General features: G+C 30.9%; 1 protein-coding gene across 17 annotated transcripts in view; it reads left to right on the forward strand.

Moving 5' to 3' along the window:
• The window catches only part of LOC119605398 (tropomyosin-2), a 50,515-nt gene extending 33,227 nt beyond the window's left edge, over positions 1-17,288 (forward strand). For 2 of the 17 annotated variants that reach the window (XM_037958490.1, XM_037958492.1), the window contains 5 exons: positions 2,198-2,268; positions 2,473-2,548; positions 5,470-5,532; positions 10,620-10,689; positions 11,157-11,955. In XM_037958490.1, the coding sequence (XP_037814418.1) occupies positions 2,198-2,268; positions 2,473-2,548; positions 5,470-5,532; positions 10,620-10,689; positions 11,157-11,239 (363 nt within the window). In that variant the 3' untranslated portion in view covers positions 11,240-11,955. The other 15 variants (XM_037958477.1, XM_037958487.1, XM_037958489.1 and 12 more) reach the window with 14 other exon arrangements.
• The last annotated feature ends 1,944 nt before the right edge of the window (positions 17,289-19,232 follow it).

Consider the following 19,232-nt stretch of genomic DNA (forward strand, 5'->3'; position numbering starts at 1 on the left):
AGTTCTAGTTCAGTTCTAGTTCAGTCCTAGTTCAGTTCCTAGTTCAGTTCTAGTTCAGTTCTAGTTCAGTTCTAGTTCAGTTCTAGTTCAGTTCTAGTTCAGTTCTAGTTCAGTTCTAGTTCAGTTCTAGTTCAGTTCTAGTTCAGTTCTAGTTCTAGTTCAGTTCTAGTTCAGTTCTAGTTCAGTTCTACTTCAGTTCTAGTTCAGTTCTAGTTCAGTTCTAGTTCAGTTCTAGTTCAGTTCTAGTTCAGTTCTAGTTCAGTTCTAGTTCAGTTCTAGTTCAGTTCTAGTTCAGTTCTAGTTCAGTTCTAGTTCAGTTCTAGTTCAGTTCTAGTTCAGTTCTAGTTCAGTTCTAGTTCAGTTCTAGTTCAGTTCTAGTTCAGTTCTAGTTCAGTTCTAGTTCAGTTCTAGTTCAGTTCTAGTTCAGTTCTAGTTCAGTTCTAGTTCAGTTCTAGTTCATTTCTAGTTCTGTTCTAGTTCAGTTCTAGTTCAGTTCTAGCTCAGTTCTAGTTCAATTCTAGTTCAGTTCTAGCTCAGTGCTAGCTCAGTTCTAGTTCAGTTTGAGTTTGAATAGGAAGGATCTATACAAAAAACGAGTTTTGTTTGAAGGAATTATGGAATCATTCAAATATTAATTAATGGGATTTCATTTTTTAAATTTTAGAAACTTTCAAGAACAATGTTTTACTTTTTAAATTAAGTTTAAGGATAAACTCGAAACAACTCTTTAACTCTCTCTGAAAATGCTAAGAAATATATGAAATCAATATTTAAAATGTTGATCAAATAGAAAATATTTCTAATAATTACTTTAAGGTTATGCCATCTTTAAAAAGAAATACAAATAAATTTCTTAATATTTAAGCACAAGTTTTTAATAAGACACTTAAAAAAACCTCACCCCACAAAAAAATACTACTATGTGTAATTTGTACATGTAAATCATAAACCATAACAACAGCTAAGATGCTGGCTGTGCTCCTAATAAACCTATAAACAACTAATGCTATTAACCAAACGGCTACTGCTGCTGCAAACACAAAAAAAAAGAAAAAAAAAAACAAGCTGTGTTACTTAATAATTGTATCTTAAACGCTGCTGCTACATTGTTTATCATCATCATCATCATTGATTGTTGCCAAGAAAAACAAAATACCAGCGTTTATTTTTCTGTTAATGTTGTTGATGGATGTTGCGTTATATGCCTGCCAAACCACCCACCTGGAAAGAATTTTCTTGTTTACTTATAAATGTTTTATTTTTTTGTTTCATTTTCCCTTCTTCTTACCCCACACTAAATCACCACTGCAATGTTTGTACGCGTTATATTTGAACCATTGAATTGTGTGAAAATTTTGTTATTTAATTTACACATATGAATATTAAAAGGTTGCCCGTAAATTGGCCATGGTTGAAGCTGATTTGGAACGTGCTGAAGAACGTGCCGAACAAGGAGAAAAGTAGGTTATTTACAGATTTCGAAAGCAAATGTTTATTTTTCAATGTTGACGTTTAAAAGCCTGGACTAAAAAATCTATAAGATAATTGTTGTTTTATTTTAATATTAAAAACCTAACCTCAAAAATGAAAGAAAAAAGAAAACAAAATTTAGCTAGCTAGTTTCTTTTGTTTTTAATTAATTTATTAACAACTTGTTTTTGTATAAAAAATGTGAATAATGAACTTTTAGTTTATAGTAAAAGCATGTTTTATTTGTTTAATATAAATATGTATAAAATTTTGTAAAAAAACAACATTTTACTTCATTAGTTCTTGTAAAAAGAAAAAAACGTTTTTAAACAAATAATTACATTCACATTTTTTCGCCATAAATCAAGTTGTAATTTAATAATTTCCTTTTATGAAATTTATGAAATTTCTTAAACTAATATATTATTTTTTTGTTTGTTTTATTTTTGAATGCTTTCAATAAAACATTTACAAAATTTTATTTTGTTATGTTTTAAATACGCTGCTCTAACCTTAAAAAAAATTCCCGCTCCTGTGTGTGCTAACTTGTTTATAACTATTTCAAATACAATTTCTTAACAAATCTGTTTTTGATTACAAATTGTTTAATATTTGTAATTGTTAACGGGATTTGTTAATGGGATTTGCTCGTGTATTTGATGTGTGATGCCTTGCCATTTTTTTTGTTCAAAAACCATAAACTAACCCCAAACAACCAAATATAAAGGTGGCCAGAAAACTAGTCCTCATGGAACAAGATTTAGAACGTTCTGAGGAAAAAGTTGAACTTGCTGAAAGGTTTGTTGCAATTGTTGTTAAAAACTAACTATTAAATGCTTTAATTTTTTGTTGAAATTTAATGTTATTATTGTAAAAAAAGGTAAAATGTTTAACCACCAAAGACTTTCTTTTATTATCTATTTTACCCTTTTTTACATTAATGAATTTAAACTCCTTTAAAACTCCTTTTTATATTAATTTAAAACTTTTAAATTTTCTTAGCAAAATTGTTGAACTTGAAGAAGAACTCCGCGTCGTTGGTAACAACTTGAAATCCCTCGAAGTTTCTGAAGAAAAGGTCAGTATTCAAATTTTAAATTAAACTTGTAAATAATTATCAACTTCATATTGTAATATAAAATAATTATTTTGTGAAATCTTTAGAATGAAATTGAAAATGTTTTGAAATTATATTTATAAGTAAAATTTATAAATTTTGTTAACTCAAGGCCTCCAGTTTAAATAATTTATTTAAAATTTCATAAGATCTGAAATGGTGTAATATTTTGGATATCTTTCTCAGAATTTTATAATCTAAAATCTGATTCTAATCTTCAATCTTATAAAGAAATACTTCAAATTACTTTAGAGTTCAGTTCAAGTCCAGTTTTAGTTCAGTTCTAGTTCAGTTCTAGTTCAGTTAGTCTAGTTCAGTTCTAGTTCAGTTCTAGTTCAGTTCTAGTTCAGTTCTAGTTCAGTTCTAGTTCAGTTCTAGTTCAGTTCTAGTTCAGTTCTAGTTCAGTTCTAGTTCAGTTCTAGTTCAGTTCTAGTTCAGTTCTAGTTCAGTTCTAGTTCAGTTCTAGTTCAGTTCTAGTTCAGTTCTAGTTCAGTTCTAGTTCAGTTCTAGTTCAGTTCTAGTTCAGTTCTAGTTCAGTTCTAGTTCAGTTCTAGTTCAGTTCTAGTTCAGTTCTAGTTCAGTTCTAGTTCAGTTCTAGTTCAGTTCTAGTTCAGTTCTAGTTCAGTTCTAGTTCAGTTCTAGTTCAGTTCTAGTTCAGTTCTAGTTCAGTTCTAGTTCAGTTCTAGTTCAGTTCTAGTTCAGTTCTAGTTCAGTTCTAGTTCAGTTCTAGTTCAGTTCTAGTTCAGTTCTAGTTCAGTTCTAGTTCAGTTCTAGTTCAGTTCTAGTTCAGTTCTAGTTCAGTTCTAGTTCAGTTCTAGTTCAGTTCTAGTTCAGTTCTAGTTCAGTTCTAGTTCAGTTGTAGTACAGTTCTAGTTCAGTTCTAGTTCAGTTCTAGTTCAGTTCTAGTTCAGTTCTAGTTCAGTTCTAGTTCAGTTCAAGTTCAGTTCTAGTTTAGTTCTAGTTCAGTTCTAGTTCAGTTCTAGTTCAGTTCTAGTTCAGTTCTAGTTCAGTTCTAGTTCAGTTCTAGTTCAGTTCTAGTTCAGTTCTAGTTCAGTTCTAGTTCAGTTCTAGTTCAGTTCAAGTTCAGTTCTAGTTTAGTTCTAGTTCAGTTCTAGTTCAGTTGTAGTACAGTTCTAGTTCAGTTCTAGTTTAGTTCTAGTTCAGTTCTAGTTCAGTTCTAGTTCAGTTGTAGTACAGTTCTAGTTTAGTTCTAGTTCAGTTCTAGTTCAGTTCTAGTTCAGTTCTAGTTCAGTTCTAGTTCAGTTCTAGTTCAGTTCTAGTTCAGTTCTAGTTCAGTTCTAGTTCAGTTCTAGTTCAGTTCTAGTTCAGTTCTAGTTCAGTTCTAGTTCAGTTCTAGTTCAGTTGTAGTACAGTTCTAGTTCCGTTCTAGTTCAGTTCTAGTTTAGTTCTAATTCAGTTGTAGTACAGTTCTTGTTCAGTTCAATTCACTTCTAGTTCAGTTCTAGTTCACTTCAGCTGAACAGAAAGGAACAGGATCTATTTAAAATTTATTTGTTTTTTTAATTGATCTCAACAAATTTAATAAAATTTACTTTGAATTTCCATGTTTTAAAACATTTCTTGTTTTAAACTAAAGATTTCATTTAAAATTCTTTATATTCATTATATTTATTTAATAACTATTATATTTTTTATTTATTCCTCCTCCTCCTCTTTATATATAAAACACCATCTACTCCTACTTTTACCACTTACATTTATAAATATAAAACAAATCCAACAAAAACTCCATTAAATTCCATAAAACATTGTATATTATACCAAAAAAATATATATTCCCATCCAAACGACCGACCAACACCTGCTGTAAAAACCACAAAAATAAACAACAACAATAAATAGGCTAACCAACGTGAAGAAGAATACAAGAACCAAATCAAGACCTTGAACACCCGTCTCAAGGAGGTATATATCTGAAAAAAAGAAAATCAATCACTTTTCTTATTATAAACATAAGAAAAGCTGATGCAAAAAAAAGTAACAAACTTCCCAAAAGAAAAACAAAACACTTTCTTTACACTCTACACAAGTATTGAAAAGAATGTCTTAAATGAATGAATTTTTATAATCTCTAGAACCAATTTATTTTTCTATAACAGAATAATATTGGTTCTCCCAAAGTCTAGGGGTTTGGTTTAAATGTTCTAACCAAAAAGAAAAATATTACTGTTTTTATTGTTGTTGGATGTACGAAAAGGAAATATGAAAATTCTTTTTAATGTTTTTTTGTTTATGAAAAACTATATAAAAAGAAGAAACGCACAAAACCGTTAAACATTTCTTTTATGATTTTATGAAATTGCTCATTTTTATTTCACTTCTTTCTAACTTTTAATCATCTTTTATCTGTCCTTTTACTTATTATATAACTTTAACCCTTATTTTATGTCTATATTTATATAAAAAACTATAAAATATTTATAAAATATCTACCGATGTTTTTTTATATACAATTAATTATTAATTACTTTAACTGTTTTTAATATAAATTTTGCATTTTTTTTATTTTCATATTTTGTTTGCTGCTTTGAAAAAATAAAATACTGAATTTGTTTGTTAATTAAAAATTAAATCAACAAACAAATTTTTAAACGCATTTTTGCCAACGACAAATCTAAAAAATATATTGCTTGTGGTTATAACTCCTCCTAATTGTGCATGCTTTTTGAAAATTAACCCATTTTTTGTATGCAAATACTATTTGTTAAATGCAAAAAATACTCTACTTTGGTGCCACCAAAATATTTGTTAAATGTGTTGTTGTTATACACCCCAAAAACCACACCAACCAACCTATCAATCAATCCAACACGTTACCACCAATTTAAATGTTTATTTAACTTAAACGTAAATAAAAAAAGGCCACACAAAAAGAGGAAACTTTTGAAACACAAATCAGAGTTTTGGATCATCAATTAAAAGAGGTATCGAATCGACACAAGATTTTTCAATTATTTTTATAGTTTTTAAGGTGGTGTGTGGTAGTTATTAGTTTATAAGTTATAAAATATTTCGTTTATTATTTCATTTGGTGATGGTAGTAATTTTTAGTATTAGATTTTAGTTTCAGAATGGATTTTAGATTAGAATATATAAAAAATGTACCATAGATTGAACTGTTTATGTTAGACTAGATCTTAGTCTGAACTATAGTCTAGACTATAGACTGAACTATAGTCTAGACTATAGACTAAACTATAGACCAGATTATTGAATAGACTATAGAACAGACTACTAAATAGACTATAGACTAATGTATAGATTAGACCATAGACTATACTATAAACCAGACTGTAGGCTAGACTATAGACTAGACTATAGAATTGACTATAGACTAGACTATAGACTAGACTATAGAATTGACTATAGACTAAACTATAGACTAGACTATAGACTAGACTATAGACTAGACTATAGACTAGACTATAGACTAGACTATAGACTAGACTATAGACTAGACTATAGACTAGACTATAGACTAGACTTTAGACCAGACTATAGACTAGACTATAGACTAGACTATAGAATAGACTAAGATATAGACTAGACTATAGACTATAGAATAGACTAGACTATAGACTAGACTGTAGAATAGACTAAGATATAGACTAGACTATAGACTAGACTATAGACTAGACTATAGACTAGACTATAGACTAGACTATAGACTAGACTATAGACTAGACTATAGACTAGACTATAGACTAGACTATAGACTAGACTATAGACTAGACTGTAGACTAGACTATAGACTAGACTATAGACTAGACTATAGACTAGACTATAGACTAGATTATAGACTAGACTATAGACTAGACTATAGACTAGACTATAGACTAGACTATAGACTAGACTATAGACTAGACTATAGACTAGACTATAGACTAGACTATAGACTAGACTATAGACTAGACTATAGACTAGACTATAGACTAGACTATAGACTAGACTATAGACGAGACTATAGACTCGACTATAGACTAGACTATAGACTAGACTATAGACTAGACTATAGACTAGACTATAGACTAGACTATAGACTCGACTATAGACTAGACTATAGACTATACTATAGACTAGACTATAGACTAGTCTATAGACTAGACTAGACTATAGACTAGACTAGACTATAGACTAGACTATAGACTATAGTCTAGACTATAGACTAGACTATAGACTCGACTATAGACTAGACTATAGACTAGACTATAGACTAGACTAGACTATAGACTATAGACTAGACTAGACTATAGACTAGACTATAGACTAGACTAGACTATAGACTATAGTCTAGACTATAGACTAGACTATAGACTCGACTATAGACTAGACTATAGACTAGACTATAGACTAGACTATAGACTAGACTATAGACTAGACTATAGACTAGACTATAGACTAGACTATAGACTAGACTATAGTCTAGAGTCTAGACTATAGACTAGACTACAGACTAGACTATAGACTATACTGTAGACTTCACTATAGACTAGACTATAATATAGACTATAGACTCGACTATAAACTATACTGTAGACTAAGCTATAGATTATGGATTAGACTGCAGATTATACTATAAATTTGATTAGTCTTTAAACTTGTTTTGGACTCTAGACTGTTTTATAAAGTAGAAGTGATATAAGCAGCATTACTTGAGGAAAGCGTTAATAGAAAATAAGAAGAACAAATTAAATTGTAACTGTGATACGTTTCTAAAACCCACGTCTTCTCTATAGACTTAACATATCCCTTAGATTTCCTCCAATTACCCTTTATTTAAAATATAATCATAATATAGAAATTATTATAATACAAATCCTATATAAATATTGACCCTTATCTCCCATTTATCAAAAAACAAAAGAAAAAAGAAAATATTAAATTGCACAAATTGTTATTCTCAATTTTAATTAAAAAATGTACATATGAAAATATTTAATTAAACAAAAAAACCAAAACAAATTGTTTATGTATAAATCTAAAAAAATTATTTGATATTTTCTTTTTATTTTTTAAATAAAAAATTAACCATAACACGGACCCCTCTAAAAATAAAGTCATGACAAAGAAACATGAGTATTTATAACATAAGAAATTCAAATACCAAGGATTTAAAAAAAGAAACCAACAAAAATCTTAATTAAGCAACTTGTCTCTGTTACACTCAATTAAATTTCTTAAAGTAATGTACACTTTTTTTTGCCTAAATATAAAATTGAAAACAACTTTTTGTGCATTAATTGCAAGAGAATTTTTTTCTAATCAACTATTAAACAAAAACCTTTTACTGTAGCAGGAATGTAATAAAAAGGAATGTGAATATGCATAAATACTATAAATCTCTTAAGTATTTGGAAATTAATCTTCTAATTTTGGTCTTGCGAAAATAAAAAGTACTTAAAACAATTAAACTCAAATCGGTAGTTGTTTTGTAAAGAAAATTTTCTTTAAAACAAAAAAATACTCATGTTTTCTTTTAACATTACTTTAGGCCCGTGAAGCCCAAAGTCTTATCGAACAGGAAATCAAAAAAGAAAAAGAAACTTTAGCCATTGTAAGTTTTATTTTGGGTTCTATTCTACTACAAATTGTAAAGAAATTAAAAATAATTGCTTTTTTGTTAGCTGAGTAGTTAATATAATTTAATAATAATTTCTTTATTATAGGATTTAAAAAACAAAAACTTCCCCTCCAAAATAAAATTTAAATCTAAAACGTAAAACAGAGTATTAAACTAAATAGTAAAGTATGACAAAGTAAAGCTAAAGATTTGCTATCTTTGAACGAAATTTATTTATTTAATTATTTATTTTTATGGTTTTTCTTTTTTTACAGCATAATTTTTTAGTATTTTGTTTTGTTTTAATAATTATTTTATAAAGCATGTTTAATTTTTTTTTAATTTCTAGTTAGAGCTTGAATTATTGTTTTAATTATAGCCTATTCTGTGTGTAAAAATGGTCTAAAGACTAGACTATGTGTAACACTGTTGACTAGATTAGAATACTTACTAACTAACACCTAGACAATGGACTACACTATTGACTAGACTATAGCCTATACTATAGATTGGATTATAGACTAAACTATAGACTAGACTATAGACAATACTGTAACTAGAACAGACTATAGACTAGACTCTAGATATAGACTAGACTATAGACTAGACTATTGACTAGACTAAAGACTAGACTATAGACTAGACTATTGACTAGACTATAGACTAGACTATTGACTAGACTATAGACTAGACTATAGACTAGACTATAGACTATAGACTAGACTATAGACTAGACTATAGACTAGACTATTGGCTAGACTATAGACTAGACTATAGACTAGACTATAGACTCGACTATAGACTAGACTTTAGACTAGACTGTAGAATAGACGATAGACTAGACTATAGACTAGACTATAGACTTGACTATAAACTAGACTATAGACTAGACTATAGACTAGACTATATACTAGACTATAGACTAGACTATAGACTAGACTATAGACTAGACTATAGACTAGACTGTAGACTAGACTATAGACTAGACTATAGACTAGACTATACTCTAGACTATAGACTAGACTATAGACTAGACTATAGACTAGACTATAGACTAGACTATGGACTAGACTATAGACTAGACTATAGACTAGACTATAGACTAGACTATAGACTAGACTATAGACTAGACTATAGACTAGACTATAGACTAGACTATAGACTAGACTATAGACTAGACTATAGACTAGACTATAGACTAGACTATAGACTAGACTATAGACTAGACTATAGACTAGACTATAGACTAGACTATAGACTAGACTATAGACTAGGCTATAGACTAGACTATAGACTAGACTATAGACTAGACTATAGACTAGGCTATAGACTAGGCTATAGACTAGACTATAGACTAGACTATAGACTAGGCTATAGATTGGACTAGACTATAGATTGGACTTGACTATAGATTGGACTATAGACTAGACTATAGACTAGACTATAGACTCGACTATAGACTAGACTATAGACTAGACTATAGACTAGACTAGACTAGACTATAGACTAGGCTATAGACTATAGTCTAGACTATAGATTGGACTAGACTATAGACTAGACTAAAGACTAGACTATAGACTAGACTAAAGACTAGACTATAGACTAGACTAAAGACTAGACTATAGACTAGACTATAGACTAGACTATAGACTAGACTATAGACTAGACTAGACTAGACTATAGACTAGACTAGACTAGACTATAGACTAGACTATAGACTAGACTATAGACTAGACTATAGACTAGACTATAGACTACACTATAGACTAGACTATAGACTAGACTATGGACTAGACTATAGATTAGACTATAGACTAGACTATAGACTTGACTATAGACTTGACTATAGACTAGACTATAGACTAGACTATAGACTAGACTATAGACTAGACTATAGACTAGACTATGGACTAGACTATAGACTTGACTATAGACTTGACTATAGACTTGACTATAGACTTGACTATAGACTTGACTATAGACTAGACTATAAACTATAACTTTCTTACTAATTTTTACAAAACTTTATTTCGCATTAAAAATTAACATTGTATTGCTTTACGCTTGTTTTTCTTAACTAATCTTTAAATGGAATTTTGAAAAAGAGAAAAAAAAAAAACAACAAGTGAAGTTAAAAATGTGTATGTTTAACAATGGTTTTGGTAGTAAATTATTATAAATAAATAATTTTGGGAAGCTTATGTTATTTTTTTTCAATAAAAACAAAACTTAAAACAAAGAAAATAAAGACAAAAACTAAAATCTTAAGAAAAATTTGAAATAAAATTATATAAAATATACAAAAAATTATTAAAATCTATTAGCGATAAATATTTTCTTTTATATCATAAATAAATTGTCTTTATTTTCTTTAAAAAAAAGTTCTGTTTTTAATCCCTTTTCTAATAAACAAAATACTTATACAATTTTCTTTTTATTTAACTCATAAAGGCTGAAGCTCGTGCTGAATTCGCCGAACGTTCCGTTCAAAAATTGCAAAAGGAAGTCGACAGGCTCGAAGGTAAGTTTTTCTTTAGATTTTGTTTCGAATTCTTTATAGAAAACAATATTTTAAATTAAATGAATAAAAGTAGGATTTTTTTTAGTTGATTCATTTTTAAATATAAAAATAATCTTTTAGTTTGAAAAAAGTAGGAAAAATTGAAATTTATCCTTTTGTTTAGTGTTTTTTGCTAAAAATTTTGTATTTTTTATTTTATTTATAATTTTTTTATGTTTTATTAATAAATTTTTTATTTTTTTTTTAATTTTTTTATATAAAAACGCTTAAATTTATAAAACTTTGCCTGCCTGCCCAAAAAAAAAAAACTTTTGTTTTATGTTGTTTACTAATAAAATAAATATAAAACCTGCTCAATAAAATCAAAACTCAATATCCTGCGTTAAATGTGTGACGTGCTGCTGCTGTTTGCCTTTTAATAAAAATAATATAATTGTTTAAATAACCTTTGTTTAAAACATAACCAGATGACTTGATGAACGAACGCTCCAAAAATAAACTATTACAAGAAGAAATGGAAGCCACTCTGCATGATATTCAAAATATGTGAAAACACACTTAAATTATTAATAACATTATATAATAATTATTGCAACAACAAAAGAGAAAAAAAAACAAAACTACCATACTAGCCTAAAGGATTCATTTAAATTTTATTTAAAACAAAATTCCAACAACAAGACAGACAAATTTAAATGAATTCTTTTTATATATTTTTTTTTTGTAATAAGAAAAGAAAAAAGTAAAAGAAAACTATTAAAGAAAATGCAGCGTCAACTTAAATTCTCAATTCTTTTAAAGAGATTTACTATAAAAAATTTAACGTTTGCTTTAAACATATTTTTTAACTTCTATGATGTTAATTAAAAATACATGCCGCCGTATTTTCTTCTTAATTTCTCTGTTAAAAAAGCATTCCATTTAAATAAAACTTATAAACTTATTCTTTTTGTAGTATTTGCCAGTAAATTTTAATATTTTTCTTTCTTTCGCGAAAAAAATCTTTTTTTTTATTTAAAAAAGTTTATAATTTTCTTTTCTTTTTTTTTTTTGGTTAAGATTTGTATGTATTTTTCCTGTATTAATATTTTTCTTTTTTTAAATGTTGTAAAAATATACAATTCCATTTTTTTTAATTTCATTGTGTAATATTTTTTAAGTTATTTAATTTTTTTGTTTAAATCAAAATTTTTTTCTTTAGAAAAAAACCCCACACACACTTCCAATTATTACTATGACAACTAAGCAATCAAAAAAACTAGCATTCCTTTTTAAGCAAATTAATTTCTTAAAACAAAAAAAATTTGATTTTTATAATAATACAAATAATAAATTATACTTTATTAATGTATTTCTTTTAAAATATATTTCTAAAGTTATTAAAATAGTAATTATTTTGCATAAATTATAAAAAAAAAAAAAACAAATCAACAACAACATAAACAATTAAAAAAAGACAATATAGTATATTTTCATTATTTACAACTACTTTTTTTAATTATTATTTATATATAACTATTATTTACAAAAATAAACTACAAAACAAATATAAAAAAAAAAAACAAATTTCGCTGCAGTTTGCACAAAAAAATAAAAAGTATTTTCAGAAAAATAAAAAAAATAATAACTTTGCAATTTAAAACAATAGTTTATACTATAAACTAGACTAGACAATAGACTAAACTATAGACAAGAATATAGATAAGACAATAGGCTAAACTATAGACAAGACTATAGACTAGACAATGTCTAGGCTATAGACTATAGACTAGCCTATAGACTAGACTATAGACTAGACTATAGACTAGACTATAGACTAGACTATAGACTAGACTATAGACTAGACTATAGACTAGACTATAGACTAGACTATAGACTAGACTATAGACTAGACTATAGACTAGACTATAGACTAGACTATAGACTAGACTATAGACTAGACTATAGACTAGACTATAGACTAGACTATAGACTAGACTATAGACTAGACTAGACTAGACTATAGACTAGACTATAGACTAGACTATAGACTAGACTATAGACTAGACTATAGACTAGACTATAGACTAGAGTATAGACTAGAGTATAGACTAGACTATAGACTGGACTATAGTCTGGAGTCCAGTCTATAGACTTGATTATACTCAGACTAAAGATTAGACTATAGACCAGATATTGACTGGACTATAGACTAGACAATACATTAGACAATAGGCTACAATATTGACTAGACATAGACTGGACTATTGACTAGACTACAGACTAGACCATAGACTAGGCATAGAGTAGACTGTAGTCTATACTATAGATTAGACTATAGACTAGACTATAACCTAGACTATAGGCTAGACTATAAACTAGACTATACCATAGACTGGACTATATACTAGTCTATAGACTAAACTGGGCTATATACTAAACAATAGACTACACTATAGACCAGACCATAGACTAAAGTATAGTCTAGAATATAGTCGGGACTATAGAATAGTCTATAGACTAGACAATAAACCAGATATTGACTAGACTATAGACTAGACTATTGTCTATACTATAGGCTGGACTCTAGACTAGACTACAGACTAGACATAGAGTAGACTATAGTCTATACTATAGACTAGACTATAGATTAGATTATGGACTAGACTATAGACTGGACTATAAACTAGACTATAGACTAGACTATAAACTAGACTATAAATTAGACTATAAACTAGACTTTAGACTAGACTATGGACTAGACTATAGACTAGACTAACGACTAGACTATAGATTAGCCTATAGACAAGACTATAGACTAGACTATAATCTAGACTATACTATATACTAGGCTATAGACTATACTATAAACTAGAATATAGACGATGGATTAGACTGTAGAAAAGACTATAGGCTACACTATAGACTAGACTACAAACTAGACTATAGACTTGACTTTATACTGAACTTTAGACTTAACTTTATATTCAACTTTAGACTGGACCCTAGAGGGTACTAGAGACTAGACTAGACTATAGATTGAACTATTAACAAATTCTGTACTAGTGTTTTTATTTGTAATAAGTATATGTACTTGAAAATGGTTTTAACTGTTTTTGTTTTTCCTAAACAAATGCAATTTGTCTCCTTCCTATTCCATTCATTTCCTTTCCTATAAAGTTCATTTATTGGCCATTCTCTAGATTAGTTAAAAAATAATAATCCCAATTTTTTTTATTTGATTAAAATTCCTTAATTTTAATTAAAATTTTTTTATTTTTTTATTCTTATTTTTGAATTTATTAAAATATTGCTACGCTCTCCTGCCTAATAATAATAAATAAATGCTCTGCTAACCATAAAATAAAATAATAAAATTAATAAATAAAAAAATGCGACCCAACCCTTGATTTAAAAAAAAAAAAAATATTTGTGTCACACCTCAACCACCACACACCTTTTCTTTGTAAAACGATCTACGACGCAATGAAAACAAAAACCAAAAAATACTGCCGAGCAGATGAAATTATAACGGAAAAAGAACATTACGCCATTATAGGCGACAGTTTGGATGTAACATTTGTAGAATTAATGGGAATGCCACCATTCTATACTGATCGTAATCCTAAACCACCAACACCTAAACTGCCAACACCAACAGCTGAAGAAGTGGCTGCTGCAGAAGCTGCTGCAGCTGAGGCTGTAGCAGCAGCTGAAGCTGCTGCGGAAGCAGCCGCAGCGGCTGGTGAGGGAGCTGCGGCGCCTGCAGCAGCAGAAGGAGCTGCTCCCGCCGCAGAGGGTGCGGCTGTGGAAGCTGCTGCACCACCACCACCCAAGGAACCAACTCCCCCACCACTACCTCCACCACCATTTGAATATGCCATCGATTTGCCACCAGAAGGTGCTGAAGTGCCATATGTTAAGAATTATGAACCCGGACAAGAGCCACCGCCACCAGCTGAAGGTGCAGCCCCAGCCGAAGGAGCGCCTGCTGCTGAGGGGGCTCCTGCACCAGCGCCAGCCGAGGGAGCCGCACCTGCTGAAGGTGCCCCTGCTGCTGCACCAGCTGAAGGTGGTGCTCCTCCAGCAGAAGGTGCACCGGCCCCAGCTCCAGCTGAGGGTGCCGCTGCGCCAGCCCCTGCTGAAGGTGCACCTGCCCCAGCTCCAGCTGAAGGAGCGCCTGCACCAGCTGAAGGTGCTCCTGCCCCAGCACCTGCCGAAGCTGCTGTCCCTGCTCCACCAGCTGAAGGTGCAGCTCCTGCCCCTGCTGAAGCTGCTGCTCCCGCTCCACCTGCCGAAGCTCCACCAGCTTAAAAAGGCTGCCTTAATTATAAATATTTTTCATACAATCTCTTCACTCTCTTCAAAAGCTGTACAATAAAGCTGTGATTTTTTTGTTCTAAATTATGCCAACAAAATGTGTGTGAATTGAAAATCTCTTTCATTTCATCAAATATTGACTAATTTTCTATAAACCCTCCCCTAAAACCTGTCGGTGTTTTTCTTTTCTTCACTCTACTGTTTTATGTCTTATAAACCCAGTATCCTGATTTTTCTCTATTTCCTACTTGAATTTCCGTTAAATTCAATTCTCTTAGCTTTACTCTCTATACTTTCTATCTATCTCGCTCTTTATTCCCTCTATAACTTCTTTTTCTATAAAAATTTCTTTCATTCTTTTTTCTTTTTATTTTTATAAAACATTTTTTAATTATAATTTGCTTCTGTGCTTCATATTGTAAAACAAAATCATTATTAAAACCTTAAAACAAAATAAAATAAACAAATACAATTGGGGATTATAAACATAACAGACGATATCATTGTTGAAAAGGAACGTTATTGTTTGATTGGAGACAGTTTGGATTTGGCTTTTATGGATTTGATTCCAGGTTTAGAACCCTTCTATACACCACGCAATCCAAAGCCACCTACACCAAAATTGCCTACACCTACACCCGAAGAAATTGCCGCCCAGGAAGCGGCTAAGGCTGAAGCGGAAGCTGCCGCAGCAGCTGCTGTTGAAGCTGAAGCCGCCGCCGCTGCAGCAGCTGCTGGAGGCGGTTCACCTAAATCGACTGCTGAGGGTGCTGTTGAAGGCGCTCCGGCTGCTGAGGGTGAACCAGCTGCTGCTCCAGAACCACCTAAGGAACCAACACCTCCTCCACCACCTCCACCACCATTTGAATATGTCATTGATTTGCCACCAGAAGGTGCTGAAGTGCCATTTGTTAAGAATTATGAACCTCCACCACCTGGCTCTGAACCAGCACCAGCTGCTGAGGGTGCTGCTGCACCAGCTGAAGGTGCTGCTCCACCGGCTGAGGGTGCTGCGCCAGCACCACCAGCCGAGGGAGCCGCACCACCAGCTGAAGGTGCTGCACCTGCGGCTCCTGCTGCAGAGGGCGCTGCTGCACCAGCGGCTCCTGCTGCTGAGGGTGCTGCTGCACCTGCGGCTCCAGCTGCTGAAGGTGCTGCACCAGCCGCACCGGCTGATGCTGCAGCTCCTGCAGCCCCTGCTGCTGAAGGTGCTGCTCCAGCGGAAGCTGCACCACCAGCACCAGCTGCTGAAGCTGCTCCGGCACCCGCAGAGGCAGCTCCAGCACCCGCAGAAGCTGCCCCAGCTCCAGCGGAAGCTGCACCAGCAGAAGCCGCCCCCGCTGAAGCACCCGCATCTTGAACGTGTTAAATGACCCTTTTTGTAAAAAATCTAACATCGGAAAACAATCATCACAATCGCTAACACTATGCTGCCAAAAACAAACAAAAACCGTGCAAATGTTATGTTTTTTTTTCATAAGCATGATTTTATAAAATATATATTTTTTTAACTCAAGCAAACGTCTACCAAATTTTTTATTTTATTAACAATTAAAAAAAAACTAAAAAAAAACTTTAGCTCCAGAATTTATAACGGCTGCGCTGATGCTTTAAAACAACAAGCTTAATTTTTTTATTTGCTAAAAAAAGGTAAATTTTATTTTCCAAAAAAAGGAAACGTTTTTGTTTTAATGTCCAGAAAAGTAATGTCAGACAAGTGTTGTAACAAAGTTTTGTAATTTAGGAAAATTTGTCCTAAAATTTTTTATGTTTATTGTTTAAATTTTTTTTGTTTTAATTTATTAATTTTATTTTTATTTTTTTTTAATTTTTCTCTTAATTTAAATAGACGACCTTGTCTTGGAGAAGGAAAGATACAAGGATATCGGCGACGATCTCGATACCGCCTTCGTCGAACTTATCCTCAAGGAATAATTTCACACAATCAAGCCTTAAAAGCTCTAAGTCCCTGGCAAATGCCGCCCGTCTGTTCTGCAATTGTTATTGCAGTGGCAGTACAGTAGTAGCAGCATTGAAACTTTGGTTTTAGAGTAGTAATTACAAATTAAAAAAAATAAAAAATAAAATAAAGAAATTTATTTGCAAAAAGAAACTTCCCTCCCCCCCTAAACCTTTATTTATATATCATTAGTTGCTAAACTATACTTTTTTGGATTTTTGTTGTTTAACTCGTATTTATTTATCTTTCTATTTAGCTACAATGTATTTTTTGTGTAATTAATGAAGAAAAAAAACAAATGAAATAAATAGTTGTCAGCATAATATTTATTTAATAAAAATTATCTTTGTGTTTTTTTTTATTTATTTGTAGTTAATTTTACTTAAATTTTCTTTTAATTTTTAGTTTAATAAAGTAATTTTTTATTTTTCGTAAAAAAAGTAGTAAATTGTGTTTTTATACCCTTCGCCGTCGTGAGAAGAGTATAATTTCTATATTATAATTTGTTGATCCTATAAAGTATATAGATATATTCTGAAAACTTATAGACCCGATTTGTATGTTTATATGTAACTTCGTGACTCAAATCTTCAAAAATTCTGTCAGATATGCTTTCGAGAAGTTTGCTGTTTAAAATCCGATAAATCGGTCCGTAAATAAAGGAATACAAATCCTTATAAATAGCAAACTCGATTAAGTTCTGTCCGTCTGTTTGTTTGTTGGAATCAATATTTAAAGGCGCCACATATATCTGTGTAACTAAAATCTTCAACAATTCTGTCATATGCTCTCGAGAAGTTTGCTGTTTAAAATCAGTTAAATCGGTCTCTAAATAAAGCAGTCCGAATCCTTTTAGGTAGCGGATAGGATTAAGCTATGTCCGTCTGTATGTTTATATTTTCGACTCAAATCTTCAACAATTCTGTCAGATATGCTTTCGAGAAGTTTGCTATTTAAAATCTGTTAAATCGGTCCCTAAATAACGCAGTAAGAGTCTTTATAGGTAGCGGATTGGATTAAGCTATGTCCGTCTGTATGTTTACATATATCTTCGACTCAAATGTTCAACAATTATGTCAGATATGCTTTCGAGAAGTTTGCTATTTAAAATCAGTTAAATCGGTCCCTAAATAAAGCAGTCCGAGTCCTTATAGGTAACGGATTGGATTAAGTTATGTCCGTATGTCTGTATGTTAGTTGAAATCAATTTCCTCAATACCCCAGATATTTTCGTTACCCAAATTTTCTACAATTCTGTCAGACATACTTTCGTGTAAGTGTCCATTTGTCTGAATGTTTGTTGAAATCAATTTTCTGAAGGTCCCACATATCTGGGGGACCCACAGCTTCTACAATTGTGTTCGATATGCTTTAGAAAAGTTCAACGAATATATGAGCAAATATCCGAGACAACCTCTGAAAATTTCGTCAAAAAGTTTTAGCTCCGGAACGATCCAATTCCCAATCGGCCAAAGATTGTACACTCAGCCATAGATAGCTGTATCATCCAATCTGTTACAACAACAACAAGTCACATATAAAACTATGTGTTGTTATTGTTTTGTTGATGCCAAAATCAGAAATGGAAAATTGTGTGCGGGAAATTTAGCAGGGATGGGAAAAATTATTTTAAAATGTTTAGTTTTAATTCTTAAATATGCTCTTGGGGTGTTATTTATAATTCTGGTACTTTTTCGTTTTTCAAAAGGTACTTTTTGAGTTCTCTATATTATTTAACCTAGAAACATAAAATTAAGCATCTGGAGCACGAAGTAAATGAGAACCTATAAAAGGAGAAATGTGGATACTTTTTACTTGAGCCCGGACTAAATGAGAACCTATAAAAGGGACTTTTTCGTATTTTTTCGCAGCATATAGAACCGGAGTAAATGAGAATCTATAAAAGGGAACAGTTTGGTAACTTTTTGTTCATCAAACGGTACTTTTTTGAATTTCTATAATATTGAACATAGAAACGTTTTGTTAGGCGTTTAGAACACGAAAGTAAATGAGAACTTATAGAGATGACTTTTTGGTACTTTTTCGTTCGTTAACTGGAGTAAATAAGAACCTACAAACATTTTGGTACATTTTAGTTCTTCAAAAGGTACTTTTTTAGTTCTCTATAATATTGAAACTAGAAATATAAAGTTAAGCTTGTAGAGCCCGGAGCGATTGAGAATCTACTGAAGGGACTTTTTGCTACTTTTTCGTTCTTTAAAAGGTACTTTTTTGAATTTCTATAACATTGAACATAGAAACGTTATATTAGGCATGTAGAACA

Source organism: Lucilia sericata, unplaced genomic scaffold, assembly GCF_015586225.1.
Source record: "Lucilia sericata isolate MDLA Ls3-8-SP2 unplaced genomic scaffold, ASM1558622v1 Contig000482F_arrow, whole genome shotgun sequence".
NCBI lineage: Eukaryota > Metazoa > Arthropoda > Insecta > Diptera > Calliphoridae > Lucilia > Lucilia sericata.